Below are 26,935 nucleotides of genomic sequence, written 5' to 3'. Positions count from 1 at the left end.
TTTCTCAAAGTGTGCGTCGAGGCTGCCCCGTCGCCAACCTTGTCAGGGGCAGTGTAGTGAGCTGTAAACATTGATTTATTATGTGTCACCCTGAAGTGATTCTTTCATAAGGTAAAATATCTAATAAACTATTCTGGGAAACCGCAGATGAACCATGAAATAGGCAAGGAAGCCATGGGGGACAGAAGTTTGAGTAATTCAGAGCTATCTTAACACATGGGCCCACTCGGGCACGTTACGAAAATTAGATCTGGTTGAAATTGTAAGAACCAGACAAGTAAATTTTCCCATGACACTTTTAAGACAGCCCTGGAACCACTGCATTAAGAGGGTTGGTGCACTATCTTAGTTTTTCGTATGCGTTACACATGCTTTTTCCTATAGGAAACATTTCCTTCCTTTTAGAAACATTTAAACATTTTCTATACACTTTAGGCATTGTTTTTTTTTTCTCAAATACTATGAATGTTTTTATACCATTTAAAGAGAGCGGCTAGTATTTTGATAGTTTTTTTTCTCGAATATTAACTTCAGCAATTTACAGCTTTTTCAAGAAACACTGAAATTTACTCCTACTTTGTGTCATAAAATCTCTTTAAAACATTTTAATAAGAAATCCTCTCGCATTAAGGTATGTAACACCTCAGTGTTGGCAGACACACACAAAGTTTCAAGACATTTGAACACATGATTTTTAAAAAAATATTCTTTATCAGAAAAAAAAACCTCAGTTTTTTCGAGAAAAGAGCATTTTAATGGAAAACATTTAGCCAGAAGTTTATATTTTTTAAAATATGTTAAAAAATACTTCAAGTAGAACAAAAAGGTGAACACAGACGCAAAGTAACACCAGTTACAGTATTTTGAAATTGAAAAATTTGTAAATGTGTTATTTAGAAAATTTGCGTGCACCAACCCCCTTCCCCCGGCGTTTCTCATAATTTTGAAGTCGCATATCTTTGTTACATTTATTGGCGACATCTTGTGGGAGAAAAATATTTTTTCCAACCACAATTTTGATAAAAGTTCAATATTAGATCTGTCTTTGTTCTATACCTGAAGTATTTATATAAATATATCAAGCAACATCTCACAAAAAGTGATATCCTGCCAAAATCCTGAGTTGTATGCTACCTCCCAATTTTATTGCCTCATTCGTTGGCAGTGCTCCTTTCAGTGCTCTTGCATCAACTGATGACACTAGCGCAACTTAACTGTGCGTGCCTTCTCGGGGCGACTTTTAACTCCGTTTGAAAATTATTGAGGGTAAAATTGATGAATGCAGTGAAATTTATCAACACTACCGAGACGATTGGTGATGCATAATAACCGATTTATCACATTTACCACACTATTTTATTATGAATTTTATCAGCTTTAAAATACCTCATTCCACCTCTACGAAGATACTTATATCTGAAATTTATCTTGTTCGAAACGGATTTGCCACTCCCATTCTTTTGTTTTAGATATGTGAGGTACTACTTTATTTTCTGTTTTCCATGGAAATCACAATAAACTTAACGTATTTTCCTGCGTATTATATGCAGATTTTTTTTTTTTTATAAACGTTAAAAATTCCTTTCCCACAGAATTTCTTATTGAGCACTATATACCACTACGTTTGTATCTGCCGAATATTTTTCTTAGAAGTTTGAATTGAAATAAATATTTTTTAAATTAATTTGAAGATTCATCTAGGCATATACATAGAAAAATCGACATTTTTGTTTTTGCAAAAACGGTATAAACAACCCCTTCTATACCTCAAGATTAAATTGGTGAATGGAATTTTTTTCTGGTTGGGGATATATGCCCTGGCAGGGTTAATACAAAATTTCCTAAATAAAAATTAAGGACTTTTTAAGGAGTTTCAAGCAGTTTTTAAGGAGTCATGGCAAACTTAATAACTTTTACAGCAAAAAAAAGGGTGGGGCACATATGCAAATTTATTTTTTATTTGCCAAATTTTCTCTCTTCTCAAAAATATAGACATAGATGTGGTTCAGAAATTACAACTTTTGATTTGTCAGCATCATAAGAATTCATAAAATAATCAATCTACATACATACTTTTCTGTTGTCACCAAAGTGTTCTAAAACTTTGAAGTTTTGGTCAAAAATATAACTCATAACACAACATCACATATATTATAAAAATTCTGAAAGGGATATTCATTCCCTTCCCCCAATTATTCAAAATAAAATCCACAGCTGACAAAGATTTTTCTTGCAAAATTATATTTGCAGCAACTCTTTATTCATCTCTCGCTCAAAGTGGATCAACACATACACAAATTCTCTAAAATTAAGTTTTTCAATTTTCCTTCTTGTTTTTCAGTTGTACTCAGAAAGAAATTGTTGCAAAATGAGAGCAAATTTCAGGACATTCAACACGATGTTTGGCGATTTAGCACTCGTTATTTGGCATCATTGGCGATTTAACACTCATTATTTATCGAAATTTACAAATTAACTCATAATTCGACGGACGAGCTCTTATTCATGAAATGAATTTTTTTTTTCCCCCACGAAACATCGGGATTTGACGCAATGATGATCGACCATAGTAATTTCTGCTGCTTGCAGTGGCGACTTTTTCTTTTTTTGAAAACTGAAACCGCGGTCTGTTGTTGAGAAACACTGAACTAGAGTAAACCATCTTCAGTTGTACGATCAGGGATATGATCAGGGTTTCACGATGAAAAGCCCGATGAGGAGCCGATAATTTGAATAAGGAGCTGCAGTTACCACAATCCGATTTTCGAGGACAAAATTGAGAGCGCTGGAAACTCGACTTTTTCTAGAAACAGCTGGAAGGATTTCAAGGAGTTTTTAAGGGCCCTTAAAAAGGAAATGAAAATTAATGACTTTTTAATGAGTTTTTAAGCACCGTACGAACCCTGACATTCCCAGATTACTTAAATGATCCGCAGCATATAATCACGGATCACTTATACGACGTGCGGCACAGATCTAGAGCACTAAAGCAGTCCGCGACACATTTCCCGATCACTTAAATCGGCTAAGTACTTAGATATCACTAAAGTGGCTCTGTAGGGGACTCAATAGGAAGAATGTTAGTTCAGGTGCCCACAAACTAGTGAAGTTTTATTCGTTTTTCGCGCACCGAGTAAGACGCCATTAAGAATATTTCATATTTTTATAAAGGGTGGTTGATGACGTAAGCAACCATCATCCAAACCCCCGTCATCAAATCAGAAATTAACACCCCCCCCCCCCCCATCGATGCTGACGTAATACTTGAATGACCGCTGACATAAAGATAACCGAAAGTTATTTTCTGAAGGTTAAAAAAAAATGGGTTCAACTAGCGGCAGATCGGCCCGTCTCCCCTCCTGTAAAACCAGACGTGGCTCGGGCTCTGTCACTTAAAGCTGGGTTTTTCTAGAAGCATGTTTTCTGTGCCACGTGCGACATGAATCAGCCATCGCGACACGCAGTCTATTCATCAATAAGAAAAGCAGTATGACTGTTTTCCTACAGAGCACAATACAGCTCACGACAGCGCTTAGCGTCGGGCGTGATTGGCGGACTGCAACTGGAGGAGTTAAGTGTCGCATCGTATGCCGCGCGTTTCAGCGATCTTCTCTTCATTTTCGTGTTGTCTCTCTTCCCTTCAAACCGGAGCATGCAGCCGATAGAGTAGCTGACGCAAGGGTCATATACTATATAGCCGTCCTGAGCTGAAGCGCCACGTTTGGAAAACACAAATGCTTAACATGATTATGTAACACATTTCTGCCGACGCAAAATGATCCAGTTCGGTTCACGCGGAGTCAAAAGCCTACTTATACACTGGTGTAAGAAATTAAGAGAATTCTTTTTTTAACATCAGGGATGTTCAGCCCAAACTTCAAGAACTGTGCGTTATCATTGAAATTAAAGCCGAAGGCCCTGAGGTTAAAAAAAAACTCTACAGTGAAAAAAACAACCCCTTCCCAGTGCCGTCTTAATGCATGGTGCCCACCCGGGAGCGGTCCAGAAGCCTGAAGAGTAGAGGGGCCTCACGAAAATGAGATCTAGTTAAAATTTCCTAGAATTTACTAGGTAGGGCCTTAGAAAAACCACTTGGCCCGTAGGGTACATGATGCTCTTAAGACAGCCCTGCCCCTTCCCAGGGTCGTAGCGTGCTTTCTCGGGAGCAGTCTTTTCTTGGAGTCTCCTTGAAATACACTGGTGTAAGAAATTAAAAGAATTTGCAGACTTGGTGGATTATCTCTAGAACTAATGTACCGATTTTAATGAAATTTGATATGTACATACATTGATACAATACAAAACGAATAACCATTCAATAATTGGAATACACACGCATGATCGTGAGTAACACTCGTTGGAGTCGGAAGGTATGAAACAGCGGTTGCAGAATAAACAAAAAAGTGGGTTAATAGGGGGTATGGTCCCCTCTTACAGATATAATGGTCTCGCAGCGTGATTTCATACTTGAAATAAGGCAGTTTATCATTTCCTGTGGCAATTGGTCCCACTTGTTCAGCAACGCTGTTTTCATTCCCTGGATGGTTCCCGGAGGGGGGTTGCGAGTTGCAATTGCCTTCCCCAGAGCGTCACAGACATGCTCTATAGTGTTAAGGTCTGGAGATCTGGCTGGCCAATCCATCCGGCGAATATTCTAACTCTCTAAAAAATCGTCGAGCAGAAGAGCTCTATGTGGCCTCGCATTATCGTCCATTTAAATGAAGTCAGGGCCAACTGCACCCCTGAAAAGGCAAACATAGGGCTCTAAGACCTCATCTCTATACCTCACACCAGTCACAGCGCCTCTTTCAAAGACATGGAGAGGTGTGCGGCCATCCAACATGATGCCTGCCCAGACCATTAAACCTCCTCTGCCATAATGGTCGATTTCGCGGACATTGGAGGGTAGGTAGCGGGTCCCTGCTTCTCTCCATATGAACGTACGACGAGAATCGGTGCTTAGGCTGAACCGGGACTCATCAATGAAGAGAACGGTTGCCCATTGATCCATACTCCAATCTCTATGCTCTCTGCACCATGATAAACAGATTCTCCTGTCCGTAGAAGTGAGCGGGACGCAAACAGCAGGTCTTCTTGCAAACAACCCTCTCTCATGAAGTCTTTTGGAAACAGTCACCCTTGATACACGGGTTCCTGTGGCTGCATACAAGTCACGAGAGAGCTGAGAAGCTGTAGCACTCCTGTTACGCCTCGCTATAATCGACAAATGGTGATCTTCTCTGGCCGTCGTGGCTCTTGGACGACCTTGCCCAGGCTTTCTCTCGAAGGATCCGGTATCCTGGAACTGTTTCCATAAGTTACACACGACGCTGGGCGTAAAATTGAACTCTCTACAAATCTGGACTTGAGATTGGCCTGCTCCTAGCCTCCCCACACTTCGCCACCTCATTCCATCATCTAAACGTTGGTGGTTACTCATTTTTACTGTTACAAGTTGAAATTAACCGATTGCTGCAAAGAACACAAGAAATTCGCCGAGGTGTGCTAGCGAACCAAATGCGCCTTAACTTACGCGCGCTTATAAAGCCTGTTTCTCTACTGGCTCCGCCTACACACACGTGTACGCTTACATATTTGACGTACAAGATTTGCATTTTTGTCTAGAAGCAGTGGTTTTACATTCAGTTCAGTTCTTTTCATGAAATTCGATAAAATATGCAAATTCTCTTAATTTATTTCACCAGTGTAGAAAAACCTTGCTTCAGGGATGAATGCTCGTTACCGGATCCCAGGAAAGAGAAACCTAGTCTCTCATGGAATCTCTGGTATGTGGATACAGCCTGTACCTCCCTCCTTTTTTTGCCTTTTTATTTACGGTAAGGCGACTTGATAAGAGCCTATTTACGGCAACTAATCTGCGAAATGGATTCGCTTTCCCCACTGGACTGTCAATTTCCAGCACTTTATGGTGCGCCAGCGAAAATATACACTTGACGTCAAACCCCCCTACTCCAGTTGGAACTGAAAAAAAAAAAAATCTTCTTTTCCAGTAGCGAGTTGCGATGTGATAAAACACATAAAAAAAACTGCGGAAAGCAGTCACATTTTGCGGTTTCTCGTAGTGAGATATTGGCTTTAAACAAAAGAAGGGGGGAATAAAACAGGAATAGTAGAAGAGAATTGCGGTAAAAAAGGGCGATTGCGGCGAAAGTAAGAAAATCGTAGGAAAAATAGGAGTGCTGCGAGGTCTGCACTCAGTATATAGGCGGCTCGATACATCGTTTCGCCGCATAAGCTCCAACTCCCAACTCCCAATAAAAACTCCCAGCGGTGTTCAACTTTTTCTCGCCACGGCGTGTGGGGGAATTTTCGGCTACTGGTTCCGCGGAGTGATGTCGTTCTACGGACCATAGATTTCCAACGTTGGCGACATAGGCAGGAAAACGTCAAAATTAACGATTTGGTAAAAAATTGTATTTTTAGAAGCAAAAGCGTATAATCATATTAATTTGCTAAAATTGTACTAAATACGACAAAATCACAACGGTTGGCAGGTATGCACAACCATTGGATGTTCCAATCCTATCCCCCTGCTTTCACATTTCCTATTACAAAGAAGGGGGTTGTTTTTTTCTCTTTTCTCCCTCTTTATATTGGGGGGAAGCTTCCTCTTATTTTTCTAGGCAATGCTATTCATCACCATGGGGAATGCCTATTCTAAGAAAGGTCATCTCTTCAAAGAAAAAAAATAAGGACTTTTTAAGGAGTGGCTGCAAAGAGTTATAAGGGCCCTTCTAGAGGGAAATGAAAAGTTAGGACTTTTTAAGAAGTTTGTAAGGATATGCGAACCTTGCCTGCTACGAAGTTCGCTATCTTTTTCTCCTCAAACTAGCGAAACTCGCATCTGTGGGTTATACGCAAGAAAATACGGAATGAAAATTATTTTTTCGGGTTCGAAGACTGTCGTCCGTTTGAGTTAGTTCTCAACGTTTCCCCAACACTAGTGGTTCGCATCATCGGGACAATAGATAAACTGGATCAAAGTCAAGTTTTCCGGAGTCTCAGGTTGTATTTATGCACATAAGTGGCTTGAACTACACTACTGTTTTGCGATTGGTCAGTTGATTCTATGGCTTGCAGCGTATTGAAAACAGTTTTTATGCTGGTAGAACCTGATTGATCGACAGATGTGGAGTTATCTGATTGGCTGTTGTCGTCATTCTGTTGCTGGATCTTGAAGGGGAAGGTTCTTGTTCTTCTGAGAGCTGGTGTCCAGTATCTGCTCAATTTCAAAGTTTCTTCTCTTCTATTATAGCTGTTTTTGTGCTTGTATATTTCAATAGCCTCTCTGTAGATTCGTGGGAAGAAGTGGTCAACATTAGCTATTACCTGTGTTTTGCTGAACTGTACACTGTGGTTGTCGTAAAGCGCATGCTCTGCCACCGCCGACTTTTCTGTTTGGCCCATTCTGCAGCATCGTTCGTGCTCTTTTATTCTCGTGGCCACAGATCTTTTTGTGGTTCCAATATATACCTGACCACAGGTGCACGGTATTCGGTAGATCCCCGGTGTTGATAGAGGGTCGCGGTGGTCTTTTGCTGATCGCAGCATTTCACATATTTTTCTGGTTGGTTTGAAAATGGTCTTTATATGATGTTTTTTCATGACCTTGCCATCACTCCGGGGATAAAAGGCAGCACAGCTTTTCCAATTTATTGTGACTCCTCATTTTCCGTTGGTGATTCCTTGATGGAGCGTAAGGCTTTTTTGATGTCATCTTTTGTGTACCCATTAGAGCGGAAAACTGATTTTAAGTGCTCAATCTCTTTACCTAGATCTTTACCTTCACATAGTCTTCTTGTCGTCTCGATCAAGGTTTTCCGTATGCCTCGTTTTTGGTGAGGGTGATGATTGGAGAGCTTATGAACATATCTGTTGGTGTGAGTAGGCTTGTGATAGATGCTGTGGCCTAAACGTTGACCTTGACGGATGACCAGAACGTCCAAGAACGGAAGCTGTCCTTCTTTCTCTATTTCCATAGTGAACTTGATGTTCTCATGAATTCCGTTGAGATGGTCCAAGAATCGGTGAAGATTTTCTTCACCATGCCCCCAAACAATGAATGTATCGTCAACGTAGCGGAGCCAAATTGTTGGTTTGAGAGGCGCTGTTGTTACTTCCTGCTTCTCGAATTTTTCCATAAAGATGCTGGCTTCTACCGGGCTCAAGGGGCTTCTCATAGCTACTCCATCCGTCTGCTCATAAATGATGTTGTTCCAGGTGAATAAGGCAAAGCTGGAAACAGCTTACTATATCTTTTTGGAATATTTCATCAAGTAGTGCTAAGATGTCTTTCAGTGGCACTTTGGTGAACAATGATACGATGTCGAAGCTCACCAGTATATCATAAGAGTTGCAAGTGGATATTTCTTATTTTTTCGACGAAGTGACCAGAATCTTTCACAAATGTGCTTGTTTTTCCTATGTGCGGCTGCAAGATGGTGGTTAACACCTTGGCTAGATTGTAGGTGGGAGATCCAATAGAACTCACAATCGGCCGCAACGTAACCAGTTCTTTATGTATTTTCGGCAAACCATAAATGCGAGGAGAAAGTGCTTCTGTTCTGCAGATACCTTTTTTCTCATTTTCAGGTAAAGACAAGGATTTTACCAAACTGTTCATCTTCCTCAGGATCTTTTGTGTTGGGTCTTTTTTGAGCACTCTATACGTTGATGGATCCAAGAGTTCTGTCATTTTACGGCCGTATTCTTCTGTCTTCATTATTACCGTTGCATTTCCCTTGTCTGCTGACAGAATGAGAATATCTTTATCGGAGCTGAGGCTCCTAATCGCTCGTAGTTCGGCTGCTTTTAGATTTTTCCAGGGTGGCTTGGCTCTTGTCAGAATTCTGGATGTTTCTACTCGTATTTCTTCTGCTTGCTCTTCTGGCATGTTTCTCATGGCTGCTTCAACATTTGCGATGATTTCTTCAGTGGGAATTTCGCGTGGGGTGATGGCAAAATTTCCTCCCTTGGCGAGCACTGATACTTTCTTTTCCGTCAGCACTCGATCTGTCAAGTTCACCACAGTCTTTTTCATGTCCATGGGTGGATGCTCAAACCGGCATTAGTTGATCTTATGAAACTTCAATTTTTGACGTTCTGTGTTGCGGTTGATGTGTTCTCCATACTTCTGTACGTGATCCCATCGATTTTATTCCAGTCCTCGGGACTCAGCTTGCTACTCAGTTGATAGAATATATCCAGTATGTTTTTGTCGGTTCTGGCAAGTTCTCTTCGCGTGAAGTGAATGCGTTCGCAAAGCAACGATTTCTCCAATCCGTTGTAGATGCTGTGAGCTTGTGCAGTAACGAAGAGGCGTTTCATCTTCAGAAAGGTGGGAATGATATTCGAATCTCGGCAACGTGACAAGAATGCGAGCGACGACAGCAGTTGCGCATTTGATTTCCTAAGTTTACTTAACTTCTGGTAAGATTGGACAACTCACTCCCCGTAGAGGCAATGTAAATAGTTGATAAGGTTTTTGCGGCCATCATTTGATAAAAATTGTTTTTCGGGTTCGAAGACTGTCATCCGTTTGAGTTAGTTCTCAACGTTTCCCCAACACTAGTGGTTGGCATCATCGGGACAATAGATAAACTGGATCAAAGTCAAGTTTTCCGGAGTCTCAGGTTGTATTTATGCACATAAGTGGCTTGAACTACACTATCGTTTTGCGATTGGTCAGTTGATTCTATGGCTGGCAGCGTATTGAAAACAGTTGTTATGCTGGTAGAACCTGATTGATCGAGAGATGTGGAGTTATCTGATTGGCTGTTGTCGTCATTCTGTTGCTGGATCTTGAAGGGGAAGGTTCTTGTTCTTCTGAGAGCTGGTGTCCAGGATCTGCTCAATTCCAAAGTTTCTTCTCTTCTATTATAGCTGTTTTTGTGCTTGTATATTTCAATAGCCTCTCTGTAGATTTGTGGGAAGAAGGAAGTTCCATTGGATCTCTCACCTACAATCTAGCCAAGGTGTTAACCACCATCTTGCAGCCGCACATAGGAAAAACAAGCACATTTGTGAAAGATTCCGGTCACTTCGTCGAAAAAATAAGAAATATCAACTTGCAACCCTTATGATATACTGGTGAGCTTCGACATCGTATCATTGTTCACCAAAGTGCCACTGAAAGACATCTTAGCACTACTTGATGAAATATTCCAAAAAGATATAGTAAGCCGTTTCCAGCTTTGCCTTATTCACCTGGAACAACATCATTTATGAGCAGACGGATGGAGTAGCTATGAGAAGCCCCTTGAGCCCGGTAGTTGCCAGCATCTTTATGGAAAAATTCGAGAAGCAGGAAGTAACAACAGCGCCTCTCAAACCAACAATTTGGCTCTGCTACGTTGACGATACATTCGTTGTTTGGGGGCATGGTGAAGAAAATCTTCACCGATTCTTGGACCATCTCAACGGAATTCATGAGAACATCAAGTTCACTATGGAAATAGAGAAAGAAGGACAGCTCCCGCTCTTGGACGTTCTGGTCAGCCGTCAAGGTCAACGTTTAGGCCACAGCATCTATCGCAAGCCTACTCACACCAACAGATATGTTCATAAGCTCTCCAATCACCACCCTCACCAAAAACGAGGCATACGGAAAACCTTGATCGAGACGGCAAGAAGACTATGTGAAGGAAAAGATCTAGGTAAAGAGATTGAGCACTTAAAATCAGTTTTCCGCTCTAATGGGTACACAAAAGATGACATCAAAAAAGCCTTACGCTCCATCAAGGAATCACCAACGGAAAATGAGGAGTCACAATCAATTGGAAAAGCTGTGCTGCCTTTTATCCCCGGAGTGATGGCAAGGTCATGAAAAAACATCATATAAAGACCATTTTCAAACCAACCAGAAAAATATGTGAAATGCTGCGATCAGCAAAAGACCACCGCGACCCTCTATCAACACCGGGGATCTACCGAATACCGTGCACCTGTGGTCAGGTATATATTGGAACCACAAAAAGATCTGTGGCCACGAGAATAAAAGAGCACGAACGATGCTGCAGAGCATGCGCTTTACGACAACCACAGTGTACAGTTCAGCAAAACACAGGTAATAGCTAATGTTGACCACTTCTTCCCACGAATCTACAGAGAGACTATTGAAATATACAAGCACAAAAACAGCTATAATAGAAGAGAAGAAACTTTGAAATTGAGCAGATACTGGACACCAGCTCTCAGAAGAACAAGAACCTTCCCCTTCAAGATCCAGCAACAGAATGACAACAACAGCCAATCAGATAACTCCACATCTCTCGAGCAATCAGGTTCTACCAGCATAACAACTGTTTTCAATACGCTGCCAGTCATAGAATCAACTGACCAATTGCAAAACAATAGTGTAGTTCAAGCCACTTATGTGCATAAATACAACCTGAGACTCCGGAAAACTTGACTTTGATCCAGTTTATCTATTCTCCTGATGATGCCAATCACTAGTGTTGGGGAAACGTTGAGAACTAACTCAAACGGACAACTGTCTCCGAACCCGAAAAAACAATTTTTATCAAATGATGGCCGCGAAAACCTTATCAACAAAATATGGTAGAGTTTAGTTTAATTCTTATCCACGACTCACATCCAGGAAAGAAAAAAAAAAGAAAAAAAAGGACTTTCCTATTTTTAGACGTCTGTTAGTTTCTAATAAGGTCTCCGTGAGAGCTTCTCTAGAGTTCCAGAATGCCATAAGCTGTAAAATTTTTCATTGATGTTGATACAAAAACCATCTATGTATATTAGAGTGATATCAGGCGATTTTTGGTTTCCGAAGAAAAGTCTTGTAGCCATCAAAGGCTCAGTGTTAATTTAATCGTGGAACTCTCTGGTCTGATCAATTGCAATGGACCATTGTCTCTGGCCTAATTGTAAAGGTCCAATCTTTTTTTTTTCAAAAGATGCTAAAAAAGCGTATAACTCATAGAAAACTAATACAACAACGATAAAATTTCACTACGATCATCAAATTCATGTTGAACAATTAGGCCCCTCGTGATAAAGGCGGCTGATATATTTTTTTTCAAGCAATCCCAAGTCTTGGTCAAGAATTTGTGCTGCGTTGATTTGTATTTACCATGACGCTTAAAAAATCATTGGCTGACCACTCCAACAAGGCTGTTACAAAACATCCCCTCGAAAGTATATTTCCTTCCCCCCCCCCTTTTACGAATTTAAAGTGACTATAGCAGAGGAATTAGTCTCTTACGATACATCTCTGTTTTACATCTCCTTCTAATGACAATAAAAGACCACCCAATCTTCGCCTGAAAATCCTGCATTTCTTTCAGATATTATCTTTATCGTTTATCTATTACATGTTTCCTTTTCCTACAGCACGGCAATAAAAATCGCCCCAGTTGCCCCCCCCCCCTTTTTTTTTGGTCTGCGGTGCCCTTTGTAAAAAGTTTACCAATTCACAACATAAGCCCACCTAACTACAGTGCAGCTTGATTAATTTCAAGGCAATATGCATTACGTGGGGGGAAAATATAAAAAATACACGTTTTAATAAATCGTCACACAATTAAATTAATAAATTTATTTGGTGAGACGTATCGTATACACCCCCCTCCCCAGCTTACCTAATCGCAGAATAATGCAGCAGAGCATAGTTTTGGAAGAAATATCCTATAAAGCGCTATTCTTCACCTTAAACTTCTTCCTTTATTCATAAACGGAATTGGGAAAATTTGGAATTCTGGTTTCCAAACACAATTATTAAAAAAAAATAAAATTGGATTTTTAACAAAAATTCTTCATCAGTTCCTTGAAAGAAAAGAGAGGAATTTCATTCTTGAGGCCTGGTATGATCACACCTTATGCACAGGACTGTAATCAAGCGAGAGCAGGGGCGTCTGGCCCTCTGGGCGACAACTAAGGGCACTGAGTCAGTTTTTTCTGTTAAACATTGTATTGAGTGGGGCGCTATAATGAAACCTGGCCCAGGCGACAGAGTTAACTTTCCTTCCTAGTTGCGCCCTGCTTACGCACTAAATTAATTCTGGGCCTGGGTACCTGGAACTTCAGTCTATGAAACTCTAAAGGGTGTTCAGTTGTGAATGAGTGGTATGTTATAATTTTTCTGTCCACATACATGCCCTGCTGCACTAGGAAAGTCTGGTGAGCCTGGAGACATACCAGGAGTCCTAAGTAATTTGAGACGCCAAAATGCATGATTTCCCAATGTGAGACATTTTTTTTTCTAATTTGTCCTTGTGAGACGGGCAGAAAAAACAGTGCCCAGCGGAAGATCCCTCTATTCAAACAGGGCCTACAAATAATTATTTTTATTCTCATTCATTTTTGAAAAAATATTTCTTAAGTCAATATTTAAAAAATATACTGTGTTCACAATTGGATTCCATAATTGGGGGGGGGGGGGTCACTAAGAACTTCTAGATGGTCCGGCCTGTCTGGCCATTACCGCAAAAAAATCTCTCTCTCAAGAGGGAAAAACCCACAACTTTCTCTTGACTCCCTGCAACACAGGAAACACCATTGAGGAAGGGGGGAACTCTTTTTCTTGTTAGAAGAAAAATTGGGTGATCGAGGGATACGACTCCAATTCTTATGAGCTCAGGGACAACAAAAGAGGAAGCAAACTGTCTAGTTTGTCCGGGAGGGGCTTGAAAAAAAAAGCTAGCGTTGTGCATTCTTATTTTCACCGAAATTGGTAGACGCTAGAATAGTTGAATGTGCCCCCCCCCCCCATGTGCACTGCTCAGAGTCTTTTTCCCTTTAAAAAATCGTCTTTATACAGTATATACTTGTTTTTTACATGCTGTTGTTTTCCATGTATATTTTGTACAATAATTTTTCTTTTTTAAATATACCTAAAAGATTATTTTCTATTTATGTGAATCTAATTTTTCTACCTTGTTTCGGCGCCCCCCATTATTTTTCGCCCGGTGCAATTGCACCGGTCACACTGCCTGCCCTAAGACCGCACCTGTTTCTGGCGCCTATGGTCAGAGTGTTTGAATATCATTTCGATGTGATAATACAAAGTGATTTGAATGTACATTGCATTGCAAAAAAAATAATAATTCGAAAATAAGACTTTTCGCAGCTGTTACACATAAAACTTAAATACATTGTCGATAAAAAATTACTTAAAGATATATTCTATTCATGGATACATTTAATAGTAAATTACGGAAATCGTGCTGGGGCAAATGGGATTGATAATTGATCACAATTTATTATCTCGATGTGCACCCCCACGCCCCTCGCTGCAAGAAATGGAAATCCCTACAGAAAGTGGGAAGTGCTGCCTATACGATGGAAACTAAATTTTCAAAATTTATTTGATCTCAATTTATTATCTTGGTGTGTTCCCCAACGCCCCTCACTGCGAGAAATGGAAATCCCAACAAAAAGTGGGAAAGGCAGCTTATATGGAAGAAATTAAATTTTAAAAATTTGTTCGATCTCAATATTTATTATTTGGGTAAGCTCCCCAATGCCCCTCACTGCAAGAAATGGAAATCCCGACAGAAATGTGGCTTACATGGTGAAAATTAAATTTTAAAAATTTATTGGATCCCAATTTATTATCTGGGTGTACGTTCCAATGTCCCTCAATGACTTCAATGAATACTTTTCTTCATTTACTAAAAATTAAAACAGAGATGGAAAGGGGGAACATTTCCAATAAATGAGAAAAAAAATTAGTTTCATTTTTTATGCCTAAAGCAACTACCCTATTTATAAGATCATAACAAACATGAATTTTAAAGCAATTCAAATTTGTCGTGACGAAACGACTTGGTACAACTTTGTACAGCAATGGAATGAGTCTGCGTAAAATATTGTACCGCGATGAAATGAGCTTGCGACAAATTCGTACCGCGACAAACTTGTAGCACGACGAATTGACGCTGTCACAAATTGACCTAGACCCGTTTTTGTTAAAGATAATTTTTAAACAGGTATAGTTCTAATTTCAGCTTGTAGACAATATTGAATTCTAAAGGTCTTGCTTTTAAAATAAAAAATTATAGTTTTATCAAAGCACATTTGAGCAGAAATCACTTTATGGTTGAAGCAGGGTTGGGTAGGTTTTTGACACATGGCAGTTTTTGGCGGTTTAAACTGTTACATCAAAAACCTTAAATATTGCTTTTCAATATAAAAATTCCTGCTGAAAATACACACATTCATTGCATGTAATGTTTAAAGTAACTATATTATACAAAGAATAAATACTTATATATAATATGATTGTAAAATAATCTGTTCTTTACAGAATTATTTGGACAATATATATTTGTATTTTTTCTATAAAACATGCAATTTTAATAGAGCATAATATAAAAGCAGTTATAGGGAAAAACTATGGAACTATTTGATATTCTTCAATTCAACATGATATATATATATATATATAGAAATTTTGGAAGGTCAAGAATATATATATATATATTCTCGACCTTCCAAAATTTCTTCCACTGTTTATATATGTGTATTGATATAAATCAGCTGTATTCTTTTCATAACAGATCAGGGTTTAAACTAGATAAAAAATTTCTTTCGCAAAAAAGCGAAAATGGGGAGAAAAGCTTTAACAAAATGCTATAATGCTATTGTAATGATTGACGATTGGATGTCTACTCGTTTTGTACCTCCTGTACGCATTTTTGCGAAAGTGGCTACCACTTATTTCGCATTCTATGATTTTCTTTCGCATTTTATGAAAAATGCGACCGTAGCTTAAACCCTGTAACAGATGGATGTTCAAAAAACTTCTTTTACGCCATATATGTAATGTTTATTTTTGTTATTAAATTATCTAGATAACTACTGATGCTTAAAATGGTATCCTTATTGTGCATAACATTAGAATATAGCTAGCAATAAAAATACTAAATTAAAGGACTAAAATGCTCTTCAATTGAATAGTGCTAATTGCATATGATGCTCAGGAAAAGCTAAAACTAGGAATAAAGTACAAAGTTTACTAGGAGTAGTAAACCTAAAGCACAAAAGTAAGGCATCACGACAGTTCAGCGCAAGACAATTCAGTGCCAACAATTCAGCACGGTGGCAATACAGCGCAAGACAATTCAGCGCAGTGATTATGTTTTGTAAATAAATGAGAAATGTATTAGAATTATGAATCATGTCATAAAAAATAGTTACGCTTGCAGCTGAAAATTCATCTGATGTTCGGTTCTCGTAATTCTGAACTATTTCAAAAATTCTTTTTCCAGTGTCCACAGCTCTTTTACGACGCTTAGTATTTCCTTGACCGAAGATGCACTGCTCTATTTTAATTTGTGAGTTTTTCCTCTTCCTGCAGAGCTCTTACGAATTTCCAAACATTTGGATGATATTATTATTGGTTTTCGCCAAGCCATCAATAGTAGCGTCGAACTGATTCCAGTCCTACGGGAAATTTTGGATCTCTCTGACGATCTCATTGTGTTCACCTCCCAATCCAGGTGTCTTTGAAATAATTTAATATATGTCATGTAAATATTCTTCATTGTCTCTGTAGTACTCGCTATCTAACAAAACCATTATGAGTTATGCATGTTACGTCCCTTTTCACTGATTAAAAATTCCATCATAGAACAAAAAATATCAAATGTATGGCATGGAAAACTGGAAAAAAATGGCAACGCGCTACATTTGACTTAATGCGCTAGAACAACCAAGCAAATTAGACTTAGTACAGTGAGCCAATAAGAGACCAGTTGCAGTTTCCTGTTGATTGTAACAGTAGAACCTGCAGTGCCATCTATTAGGAACATTTAGAGGTAATAAATGAGGTTTATAAACTATATTATTAACCTTTTATTTCCCTTGCACTGAATTGTCGATGCACTAAATAATCTCGCAGTGAACTGTTGTGGATTTCAAAAGTAAGAATGATAACATTTTGACAATAAATTTGACTGTTTTAATACTGAGATAAGTTCAAAAACCTAACCCTGTAATCTCCTATCACACGTATTTTGAATAAACAGTTCCATTTCTCTCAGTAAATTGAATACTGGTAATCAAAAGATAAAATGAACCATAAAATTATATATTATCTGTTCTAGACTCTGTCGGTAGAGAAAGTGAAAATTTCAAATTATAATTAATATTTTGTTTTGATTATTGTAATAAATGTGTTACAAAAATAAATCATAATATACAAAAAATTTCTCATCCATGTTATCAACCCAATGATGTTCGAAATATTATCCAAAAGCATTTACTTAGGTTTTTGACGGTTTCAACCAGTTTTTGATGCTTCGAAAACCCAACTCTGTTTTGAAGCACTATTGAAATGTGCTTTCAATAGAAATATCAGAAACCATATGTACTCTTATATGTAGTGTCCATATGCAGGACCGAAACTAGATAGAAGTAGAGGGGCAACTGCCCCGGGAGACAAAAATCCTAGTTACAGCCCTGACATATTGCAATGTTCCTGCATACGGCCCAAGTTGTAAACCAGAGAATTAGTGTAAAGGTACAGAGGGAGACACAAATGATTAGAACGAGATCTTCAATTTTAACAAAAGTAATTTATTAACATTTTCAGAGGTTATTTAGATTACAATTAAACTGTTAACAATAAAAGAATTCTCAAATAATCATACCAGTCTGCATGCAAGTCCAAAGAGATATCATAGTCCAAAGTTGCAGTTGAAGTTGGACGATTCTACTACATAGGCTGTGACATCATTGACATTGAAAAGAGTGGACAAGGTTGCGATCTGACACGAGACCCAACCTGGCACGAACGCGAGGCGAAACCCATGGCCCCACATACTGGCGCCAGGCCAGGATTTTTCACGGGCCCCCATCAACCCCGGATGGATTATTCTGGATTATTCTTTAAATTTTACGTTCTAACAAGAGTGCCTAGCATCACAACAAAATGAATAAGTTTTCATAGCATCAATCATTATCATATGACTTTAATTTTTTAATGTAAAATTTATCAATTTTTAACAATAATCCTGTTCTATTTTAGCAGCATAATAATCCTTTCTCTAAAAACAAATCTTTGAAAAAGAAATTACTCACTATAAGCAATTCCACTGTATTCTTTCGAAAAATACGTCAGTACTTTGCAGAAATCCCCATACTTGGCAAAAACTTCTGCTGCTTGTTTTTCAATTTGGAATATTTCTCCCCTGTTCATCATGAAGCTCCAAACCACCTGTGAAAGAAAATTGTAGATAATGTACAGTTTAATCTCATGATAATGAATTCCAAGGGACTGAAGAAATCACTTCGTTATAAAAAAATTGTGTTATAAGAGAATTTACGATTTTGCAAATTTTAACATTTATTAAAAAAAAATTTTTCACTATATTTGTTTCAACAAATTACATACTTTTCAAAACAAGTCCAATATGAAAGCACCATTATTTACAAAAATAATACAAGGAAACAGACAGTGTTTCAGAGATGGTGTAGTAAACACAAAAAGAATGGCTGCAGCAGAGGAAAGATTGCCTAATATAGGGCTGAACAAATCTGCAAAGAAGTCTAGGCACCAGAAATTTTTTTTTTTACCATGTCATTATTGCATCAATACTTTGTGTATCATAATTTTCGCAACATTTGACATTTCAGCATTAATTTTGCACTGCTTTTTTTCTCCCCTTTTCCTATCCACTGCACATATGTGATCATTCTCTGCAATGTGACATTTTGGATCAACTCTCTGTATAGCTGTTTGTGGAAGAAGCCCCCCCCCCCGGCAGGGCATGGTGCCACCCTATTTTCCTATTGTTGTAGCTGAGGCAGATGGAAGAGAGTAGAATTAAAACCTAATGTATATAATGCCTGGTGGTTTGATGTATTAGATGTGATGTTTCTTGTTGTGATGATTGTAAAAAAATATAGCTTCTGTGAAGATATAAACTATGGCACACTGGTCTTTGTTCTTCAGAGGGCAGCTGGTGTCTTATTTGATTATAAGACTATCATCCCAGCAGGTGATGATAAAGTCACTGCTGCTGCTTCATTGAGAAAACTAAAACAAAAGTGTTAGAACTAAACTGCCCCCCACCCCATCAAATGATGCATGTCTCAATTATGATCTTGCTGAAGACAGAATGTGCTCCATAGAGTAGCCTACTCCAGGGTTGGCAAATTTTTCTTATGATAACACAATTTCCATTTGAGCTAAATATTTTATATCATTTTGGAATTCAAAGTAAAATGTCAGAAAAGACACTTGAAATTTATAGTGTTAGAAAAGAAACTGGATCTGACTGTCATAAAAAATGTTATGTAAAAGTGGAAAATCTACTACCCATTACATCATTGGACATCAATCTTTTGATCTCCAGGAGTGGAGCAAGTTCTGAACATTTATCTACTGTGTGTAAGCATCATAGAACTTTTTTCTCAAAGTATGAAATACACCCGAAAGCATGCTTTAATCCTTTTAAATGTCATAAAAAATAACAAAAGGTTTAAGTATAGAAAACTGTATAAATGAAATAGATGGTTGTACAAAATCAATTCCAGGGCAAAAAATATGCCATGCCTGTAGGGACAAAGTGAATATAAACATCAATAATTTAGGTGAAGAAACTGAATACCGTGAGGCAAGGTTTTGGGCAGTACGGTAAATACCGTGGTTTTTACTGTCCAAAACCTCCTATTTATAACTATAAGTGAAAAACTTTGCAATTTGATAAAGAGGTAACTTCTATAATCAATTAAACTTCATATTATATAAATTATATTATATTATTAATTACATTAAATATAATAAAATTTTGAAATTCAAAACAGTATATGTAAAGGGTTGGAAACGAAGAGGAAACATGAAGAGTGTAAATTATTTTTCATTTTATAAATTTTTTGTCACTTTCTGAACGTTTTTTTTTTATTTGAAAACAATACAGGGTTTTTCAAAAAGTTAGGCCAAAAGAGAGGTAGTAGAATACTCATTTCAGTACAATAATTTTAATTAAGTGACATGATTTTTTGCTGTGAGGTCAGAAATTAAACTGGCTAGAGGTGTGCAACAAGCACCCATTTGCAGGGCTCCCACTAGTCCTACTTTTCAGTAAAATGTCCTAATTGTTTTGTCCTACTTTTTACCAAATTCTATCAACAAAATTTATGTAACTGATTTTAATTGAGCAGGGAATCCTTGATATATTGTCAAATATTACAAATGTTGGAGATTGCAATTAATGATTCTGCCGAAGCTAAAATTGTATCATTTTAAAGGTTATTTGGGGACGGGGTGTATGTGGACCATTTGGTTTATTAGTTTTTCATTTGCTTAGTTTGAGGGTTCAACAAGTACAGTAGTCATTAAAAACTTCTGCTGGTTGAAAAAAAATAATTTTGTATTACTCTTCATGGTCTTGGACAGTAACTAACATTCATCATTCAAAATTATGGTGCAAATAGGTGAAACAACAGTTTGCATTACAAAGCAGTTGGATACATAGGCCTATTCTAAGTTTGGTGATTCTGATGCTACCCAATAGCATTCAGTTGTCTTCTATATTTTTAAGGCATTAAACAATATTTACCAGGGTCGGCAAGATTTTGGACAGTACGGTAAAATATAAAATCGTACTGTCCAAATCTGTCCAAAACTTCATACTTATAACTAAGTGAAAAACTTTGTAATTTGATGAAGAGGTAACTTCTATAATCAAATAATAAACTTTATATTATATAAATTATATTATAATATTAAAATTACATTAAATATAATTCTGAAATTCAAAACAGTATGTGCAAAGGGTTATATGACTGATATCAGGTTATCAAACAATTGAAACTGAACTGTCTTGAGGTTAGATATTAGATTTATGAAAACATGAAAGATACAAGAATGGAATAAAAAGTTGTTGCATGGAAATTAGAAAAAAAACAATAGATATGACTACAGAATGAAATTAAACTTACGTAATAATCAAGCGCAGCTGTGCCTTTTAACATTCGACAACACATAACTAATTTAGCTGCCCTATCTGTGCCAAAATGATTTCTAAGATAACAAAATTTGAAAATATTCTTTCAATTGATGCATAACTTGGGGGACATGAAAATAAAAAAACAATGTGATAAGCCTTCTTCCAGTGTTTTTCGTATTGTTGTCCCCCATATGATAGAATTGTAAATATAGCTTGAATTTATTCAGTAAAATATTAGCTCCTAGCCTCATAACCACAGCAATTTAAATTTAACAAAAACTTTGGGTCTTGAAGTCTTATCATCATATAGGCGTAATCAGTGTTTGTGAAATTGTGTTCTGTTAGTCATGAGTAGGTGCTAAATAGTGCCCTCATTTTCTTCAGATATATTTTCCTTTATTTATCATTAGTTTTTAAAAATTGAGAATGTAAAATAAAAAGATAAATTTAAAATAAAAGTTTGAAAAGTCAAAACAGAACAATTTGCATCAAATAAACACTACACCATGATATATATTCACATCATTATATTGCTATCTAATAAAAAATAATATTTATGTTGAGTTTCACAATAATGCAATGATTATTAACTGTGACTATACATATTTGGTACCTTCAATATAATGTATTTTTTAAAGAAAAGTGTTTGGGGAGATTCGGCAGGGTTTTGGACAATCACTGTCCTAAATACAGTACCTGCTTCATAATCATACATGAAAAATAAGATGTGAAGTAGAAATAACATTTATAACAAACTAAAAAACTGAAAATAGTGTTTATTTAAACAGTTACATGATATTAATTTACTATCAGATTTCAAACTTAAAACCATCAATTTAGTGAAACAGTTAACTTAGGAAAAAAAAACAAATGGCACCTTTTTGAAATATTTTTGATTGTTTTATTTTCTGCTAGTATTAAACAACATTTTGAAACTTGGAGGTTTTAGACAGTTTCAGACACTTTTGTACAGTTTTAGACAGTTTATCCCGCGTGTCCTGTCCAAAACCAGTTTCGGACGTCCAAAACCCCAACCCTGCTGTGAAGAGATGAACAGTGATATTAATGTATAAATAACTTGGAAATGTCAATTAGTAAACAAGAAGCACTTGAAAAAATAAATTCATCTCTACAGAACATAGAAAAGAGTCTCCAATTAAACTTCATAGGGTAGCTCCACAGTGCAAGTCAAACAATGCCAAAAGGAAAGTTGAATCTGCCAGTAACACTTTAAAATCAAAGGTTTGTAGTACCAGAAAATGAATCTCAAAGCACACTTAATGAAGATATTAAACAGAAAGCAAATGATATGATTATTTTGATAAAGTTAATTAGAAATAAGACTAATAAAATTTAACCATCACAACAAGGGAAAAACTGCAAATTTTAACTCTGGCCCCTGCTTCATGGAACAAGGGAAAAAATCTGTGGAGAGTTCAATGTCACTGAATATGCTGTGCGAAAAACAAAAGAGCTTTTGTAAATGTAAAAGCAAAGGTGAGCAATTGTGTTTTTATTATAAAAAGAATCAAATATTAAATTTTAACTATTTTTTTACAATCTAATTTTTTAATGCAGACGTTTAAATTTTCTTTCTTAGTCATAATCTACATTTTTTTCGTGAGCATTTTAGTAGAAATTTGATTTGAATGAACTAAAAACCTGAAAGTTATATATTTTCACAAATAATATTGCTTGAATGGGGTTAGCTTAAAAGATGTCATTCCTAAGTTAGAAAACATTTTTTTTTCTCTCTAAAAGTTTTTGAGTTACGTACATGAAATTTTGCATGGTCAACATGGATGGTAGAAAAAATAAACAAAAAATAATAATTGGAATCTGGGATGATGGGTTGCATTTCAGTATCTAGTTGAATGATTTGAAATCGGAGCGATCCAGTCTTATTTCGATGAATTTTGTGTTGCGAGCCAGAATAAATATATTAACCAGTCAAGTGGCAATGACGAATATATGGTCAAACTTTTTCCAATCCTTGAGTGGTGATGAAGAATATATGGGTGAAATTTTTTCCAATCCTTGAGCGGTGGTGACGAATATATAGATCACGGAAGACCTGTTCCTTCCACCTTGGCCTATTGTACCTTGATTGACACCTTCAACGCCTCCTAATCCTCACGCCTCCTTAATTCTCACGTTGTAAAAGCTAGTTAAAATGAATGAAGCACTTGGTTGAACAGTTACAATGAATTGGTTCCAGACCATCACAATAAATACAGTCTGTATAGAACAAGGTGTGGTATTTTTCACTGGTATTTTGAAAGTGAAAATGCACGATTGTTAGAATTGAATTTGGGAAGGGTAGTATAGAGAGAGAAAAAGAAAACTATTAATCTTTGTTTTTTCCCCATTATATTCACAACATGTGAAGCTGTACGTAAAAATTATTCTGAAAATTATCGTTTTTTTATTTTAAATTCAGTGAAATCTCGATGTAACGATAATCTGGAGACCACGAAAAATATTGTTGTAGAGGGATTATCGCTATATAGAGAGGCAACAGTTTAATATCAGGCTATAGGCATTGCTAAATAAAATGGAAAAAATATCATTGTAGAGGGATTTATCGTTTTATCGAGTATCATTGTAGCGAGATTTCACTGCATACACGTAAATAAACGTATGCAATCCACTAAAATACAAAGTTCATTGGCTAGAAGATAAACTGAATTTTTTTTTTAGAATTTATTCCAAGTTACATAAATTTAACGTGTGGCTTGCATAATATTTCATACTATTTGTTAATTTCACGCAATGGCTGTATTTTGTTTTACATGTTTTAATTTTATATTAAAAATTTTTTATATGCAGTGAAACCTCACTACAACGATAATCGATAATACGATAAATCCCTCAACAACGATATTTTTTCAAGTTTTGTGCGGGAATGTCAATACTCTAATATTAAATTGCTACCTCTTGATATAGCGATAACCCATATACAATGATATTTCTTTTTTGGTCGGCACACAAATTAGTCACGAAGCCCAAAATTAGACAGTTTGCCCGGCCAATGTCCGAATTTTGTGCTTTGGCCGGCTCCTATGTATTGATTCCTATGATTTAAGTTCATCGCCACGTTGGCGTATTGTTTTGTGATAATTTTGAGCATTTATAATTATGGTTAGAGAAAGTAACTCTAGCGATCAAAGGAATCGGAATATCAATATCCCATACATAGGGATCAATGTATAAAATTTACCACCACCAAAAAAGTTTTTTTTTTTTTGAAAAAACCTACTACATTAGATTTAACTGAGATATGGTGGTTCCAAAGTATCAGAAAGAGGGTTTTTCTCTTTCGAAAGCAATAATAGCCCATGTGAATTGCATAGCTCTGACGGTGTATGCCAAAACCACGATTTTTCTTTATTTTAAAACATATGTGATGTGGCCCTTTTGAAACATTGTGCTGCATGTTTAATTTGTCTTCGAAAGCAAAATCTACTGTTTTATCTGATATCTCAATTTCTTTTATTACACAAGAATTTTTCTGTAAGGTTCAGGAGAAAAGAGGTTGGGAAAAGGCCGAGGAGAAACAGGAGTCGCGAGAGAGAGAAACGAGAACGAGTTGAGACATTCGAAAAAGAAAAAAGTGTAAAAGTTTGTACCGAAGAGACAGGACAGTTCCGTTGGAGGTGTTGGATAATAAATTAAATAAAGTGTTGTTTTCTTCTTTTGGGAGTCTAGAATTCAGTTATTTCGCCCTGAAATTGTGGTGGAGGTATAGCCGAGGACCTACGACAGAGAAAAAGTCGGGGAAAGTTTACTGGCGCAGTCGACAGGATGAGGTCGTGGCTTCAATGACTCAAGATTGTGAGCTGAATTCGAAGAAGAGTGTCCTGGCGATGGTGGAAGCACCCCGGTTCGTATAGAAGGATAGTAGCGGCGTCGAGCACACGCGCTGTTTTTTTTCGTGAAGTCAACCCAACAACCGGTGCTGAGAGGGGCAATCCTGCCCAGGAAAACAGGAGCAAGTGTTGTACGGCAGTATCGAGACGATAAATAAAGATGGCGTATTTAGCAAAAGGGAGCAAGAAGGATCTGGAGACCATGGCCGCCAACTTGGGGGTAGAAGTCCGACCGGAGTTCAACTTAATGCAACTAGTGAGTACCATACAGGAAAGTGAACTGTACAACGAAGCGACATGCAGAGAGATGCTGAAAACGATCATAGGCAATAGGAAAGAGAGAGAAGAGATGGAGGAGAAGCGTAGAGATATAGAGATGGAGGAGAGGCGTAGAGAGAAAGAGATGGAGATGGAGGAGAGGCATAGAGAGAAAGAGATGGAGGAGAGGCATAGAGAGAAAGAGATGGAGGAGAGGCGTAGAGACGAAGAGATGGAGGAGAGGCGTAGAGACAAAGAGATGGAGGAGAGGCGTAGAGACAAAGAGATGGAGGAGAGGCGTAGAGAGATGGAGATGGAACATGAACTCGAAAGACTGAGGATCGAGACAGGAGCCAGAAGAGAGGAGAATAATCAAGCTGGGTGCGGCAGAACCCCCAGCCGGGATTTCCAAAACATGATGCAAAAGTTCAGGATGGAAGAAGACATAAGTCTGTACCTGGTGCTGTTCGAGCGGCAAGCTCGTTGTGTGGCCCTGGCACGGGAAGATTGGTTAGCTGAGCTCTTGGGACTTCTTCCCTACGAGATGAACCAGTTAATTGCCCGCGAACCGGAAGAGCAAGTACAGGACTATAACCAAGTTAAAGAATTATTATTGCGGAGATTCAAACTCACCCCAGGGAAGTTCCGACAGATGTTTTCTTCGCACCACAAGAATCATGAAGGCACTTGGAGAACTGTGTACCTATTTTGATTGATGGACGGCGGCTTTGGGGGTCACGACGTTTGAGTGACTAAGAGATTTAATCATCACCGATCAAATGAAAAAACGCGTCCCAGCAGAATTTAAAGAACACTATCTGAACGAATGGAGTGATATGGTGTTTCCAAGTGAGCTATCGGAGAAACTAGATAGGTTCAATGATGTGAAGAGGACTCTGAGGACAACTCCCCTAGTGACAGAACGAGAACCCCAAGACCTGTTCATCAAAATCCGAGATGGAAAGCCAGCGGAAACCAGAGGCTTCAGGGTGAGTCCTGCCCACCTAGGGCGACGATGGGTTCGAATTCCAGAGAGAGAGCTGCAGTCACTTGTTATGAGTGTGGAGCAGAAGGCCATATGGCAAGGTTTTGTCCTGCAAGAGGCCAGCAGGAGCCATTGAGTCGGGCCCAGGTGAACTCTGTCCAGACAGAAGAGGGGGACACGATTGAAGAAACCACAGTCCTAACAGCACGTATCACGGTGCCGGCAGCTGGTGTTGGTGCGAACATTGACACACCGCAGACCGTGAGTTTGAAATGTGGTCAGAAGACAATAAGAGGCGTAGTCGATTCCGGGACCCAGATCTCAGTCGTTAGATCTGATTTGGTTGAGATCGACAACAGTGAAGGCGAGGGGAGAATAAGGATCAAGTCCGCATTTGGCGAAAGTGAGATTAGCCCCTCTGAAAATATGTATGATGAAGATCAGCGAAGGGTACGTGCCAATTACTTGCGCAGTGTCGAGTCGCTTGATAAATGAAATGTTAATATGTCCGACGGCATACGACAAACTCTTGGGAAATGCACTAGTTCTAAGTCCGATCAATGAGCCAAGCCGTAAGGACGGCGTGTGTACTTCATCTGCCGATGGCAAACAGATGGCCAGTAACGGCAATAACAACGATTTTTGCATACCTAACGAAGAACTTGAAGAGAGGATCATATCCCAAGTCGAGAGCTACTTCACCGACTTCAACATCAGGAAGAACAACTTCCTGCTGAAACAAATAAGGAGAAACAAGGAGGGCTACATCAGCCTGAGGTTGGTCTCATCTTTCAGGAAGTTAAAGACCCTGACCAAGGACTGGAGGGTCGTCCGGTACTGTCTCAGGAACTCGAACAAATTCCAAGTCAACGGAGGAGGCACTAAAGTGCGCC

At 37.9% G+C, this 26,935-nt stretch overlaps 1 protein-coding gene across 5 annotated transcripts in view; it reads right to left on the bottom strand.

Moving 5' to 3' along the window:
- Positions 1-26,935, bottom strand: part of LOC149086517 (uncharacterized) — a 183,784-nt gene that overhangs the window by 92,133 nt on the left and 64,716 nt on the right. For 3 of the 5 annotated variants that reach the window (XM_089255975.1, XM_089255978.1, XM_089255974.1), the window contains exons 2-3: positions 20,923-21,004; positions 18,058-18,193 (exon numbers count right to left, since the gene is read on the bottom strand). In XM_089255975.1, the coding sequence (XP_089112101.1) occupies positions 18,058-18,193; positions 20,923-20,967 (181 nt within the window). In that variant the 5' untranslated portion in view covers positions 20,968-21,004. The remainder of the gene's footprint in view (positions 1-18,057; positions 18,194-20,922; positions 21,005-26,935) is intronic. The other 2 variants (XM_089255976.1, XM_089255977.1) reach the window with 1 other exon arrangement.

This window comes from Pholcus phalangioides, unplaced genomic scaffold (assembly GCF_987345545.1).
Source record: "Pholcus phalangioides strain wild (caught in Gottingen) unplaced genomic scaffold, Ppha-v1.0 ptg000004l_1, whole genome shotgun sequence".
Classification (NCBI taxonomy): domain Eukaryota; kingdom Metazoa; phylum Arthropoda; class Arachnida; order Araneae; family Pholcidae; genus Pholcus; species Pholcus phalangioides.
Note: the sequence above shows the minus strand (reverse complement) of the source record. Positions and strands in the feature narration are given on the sequence as shown.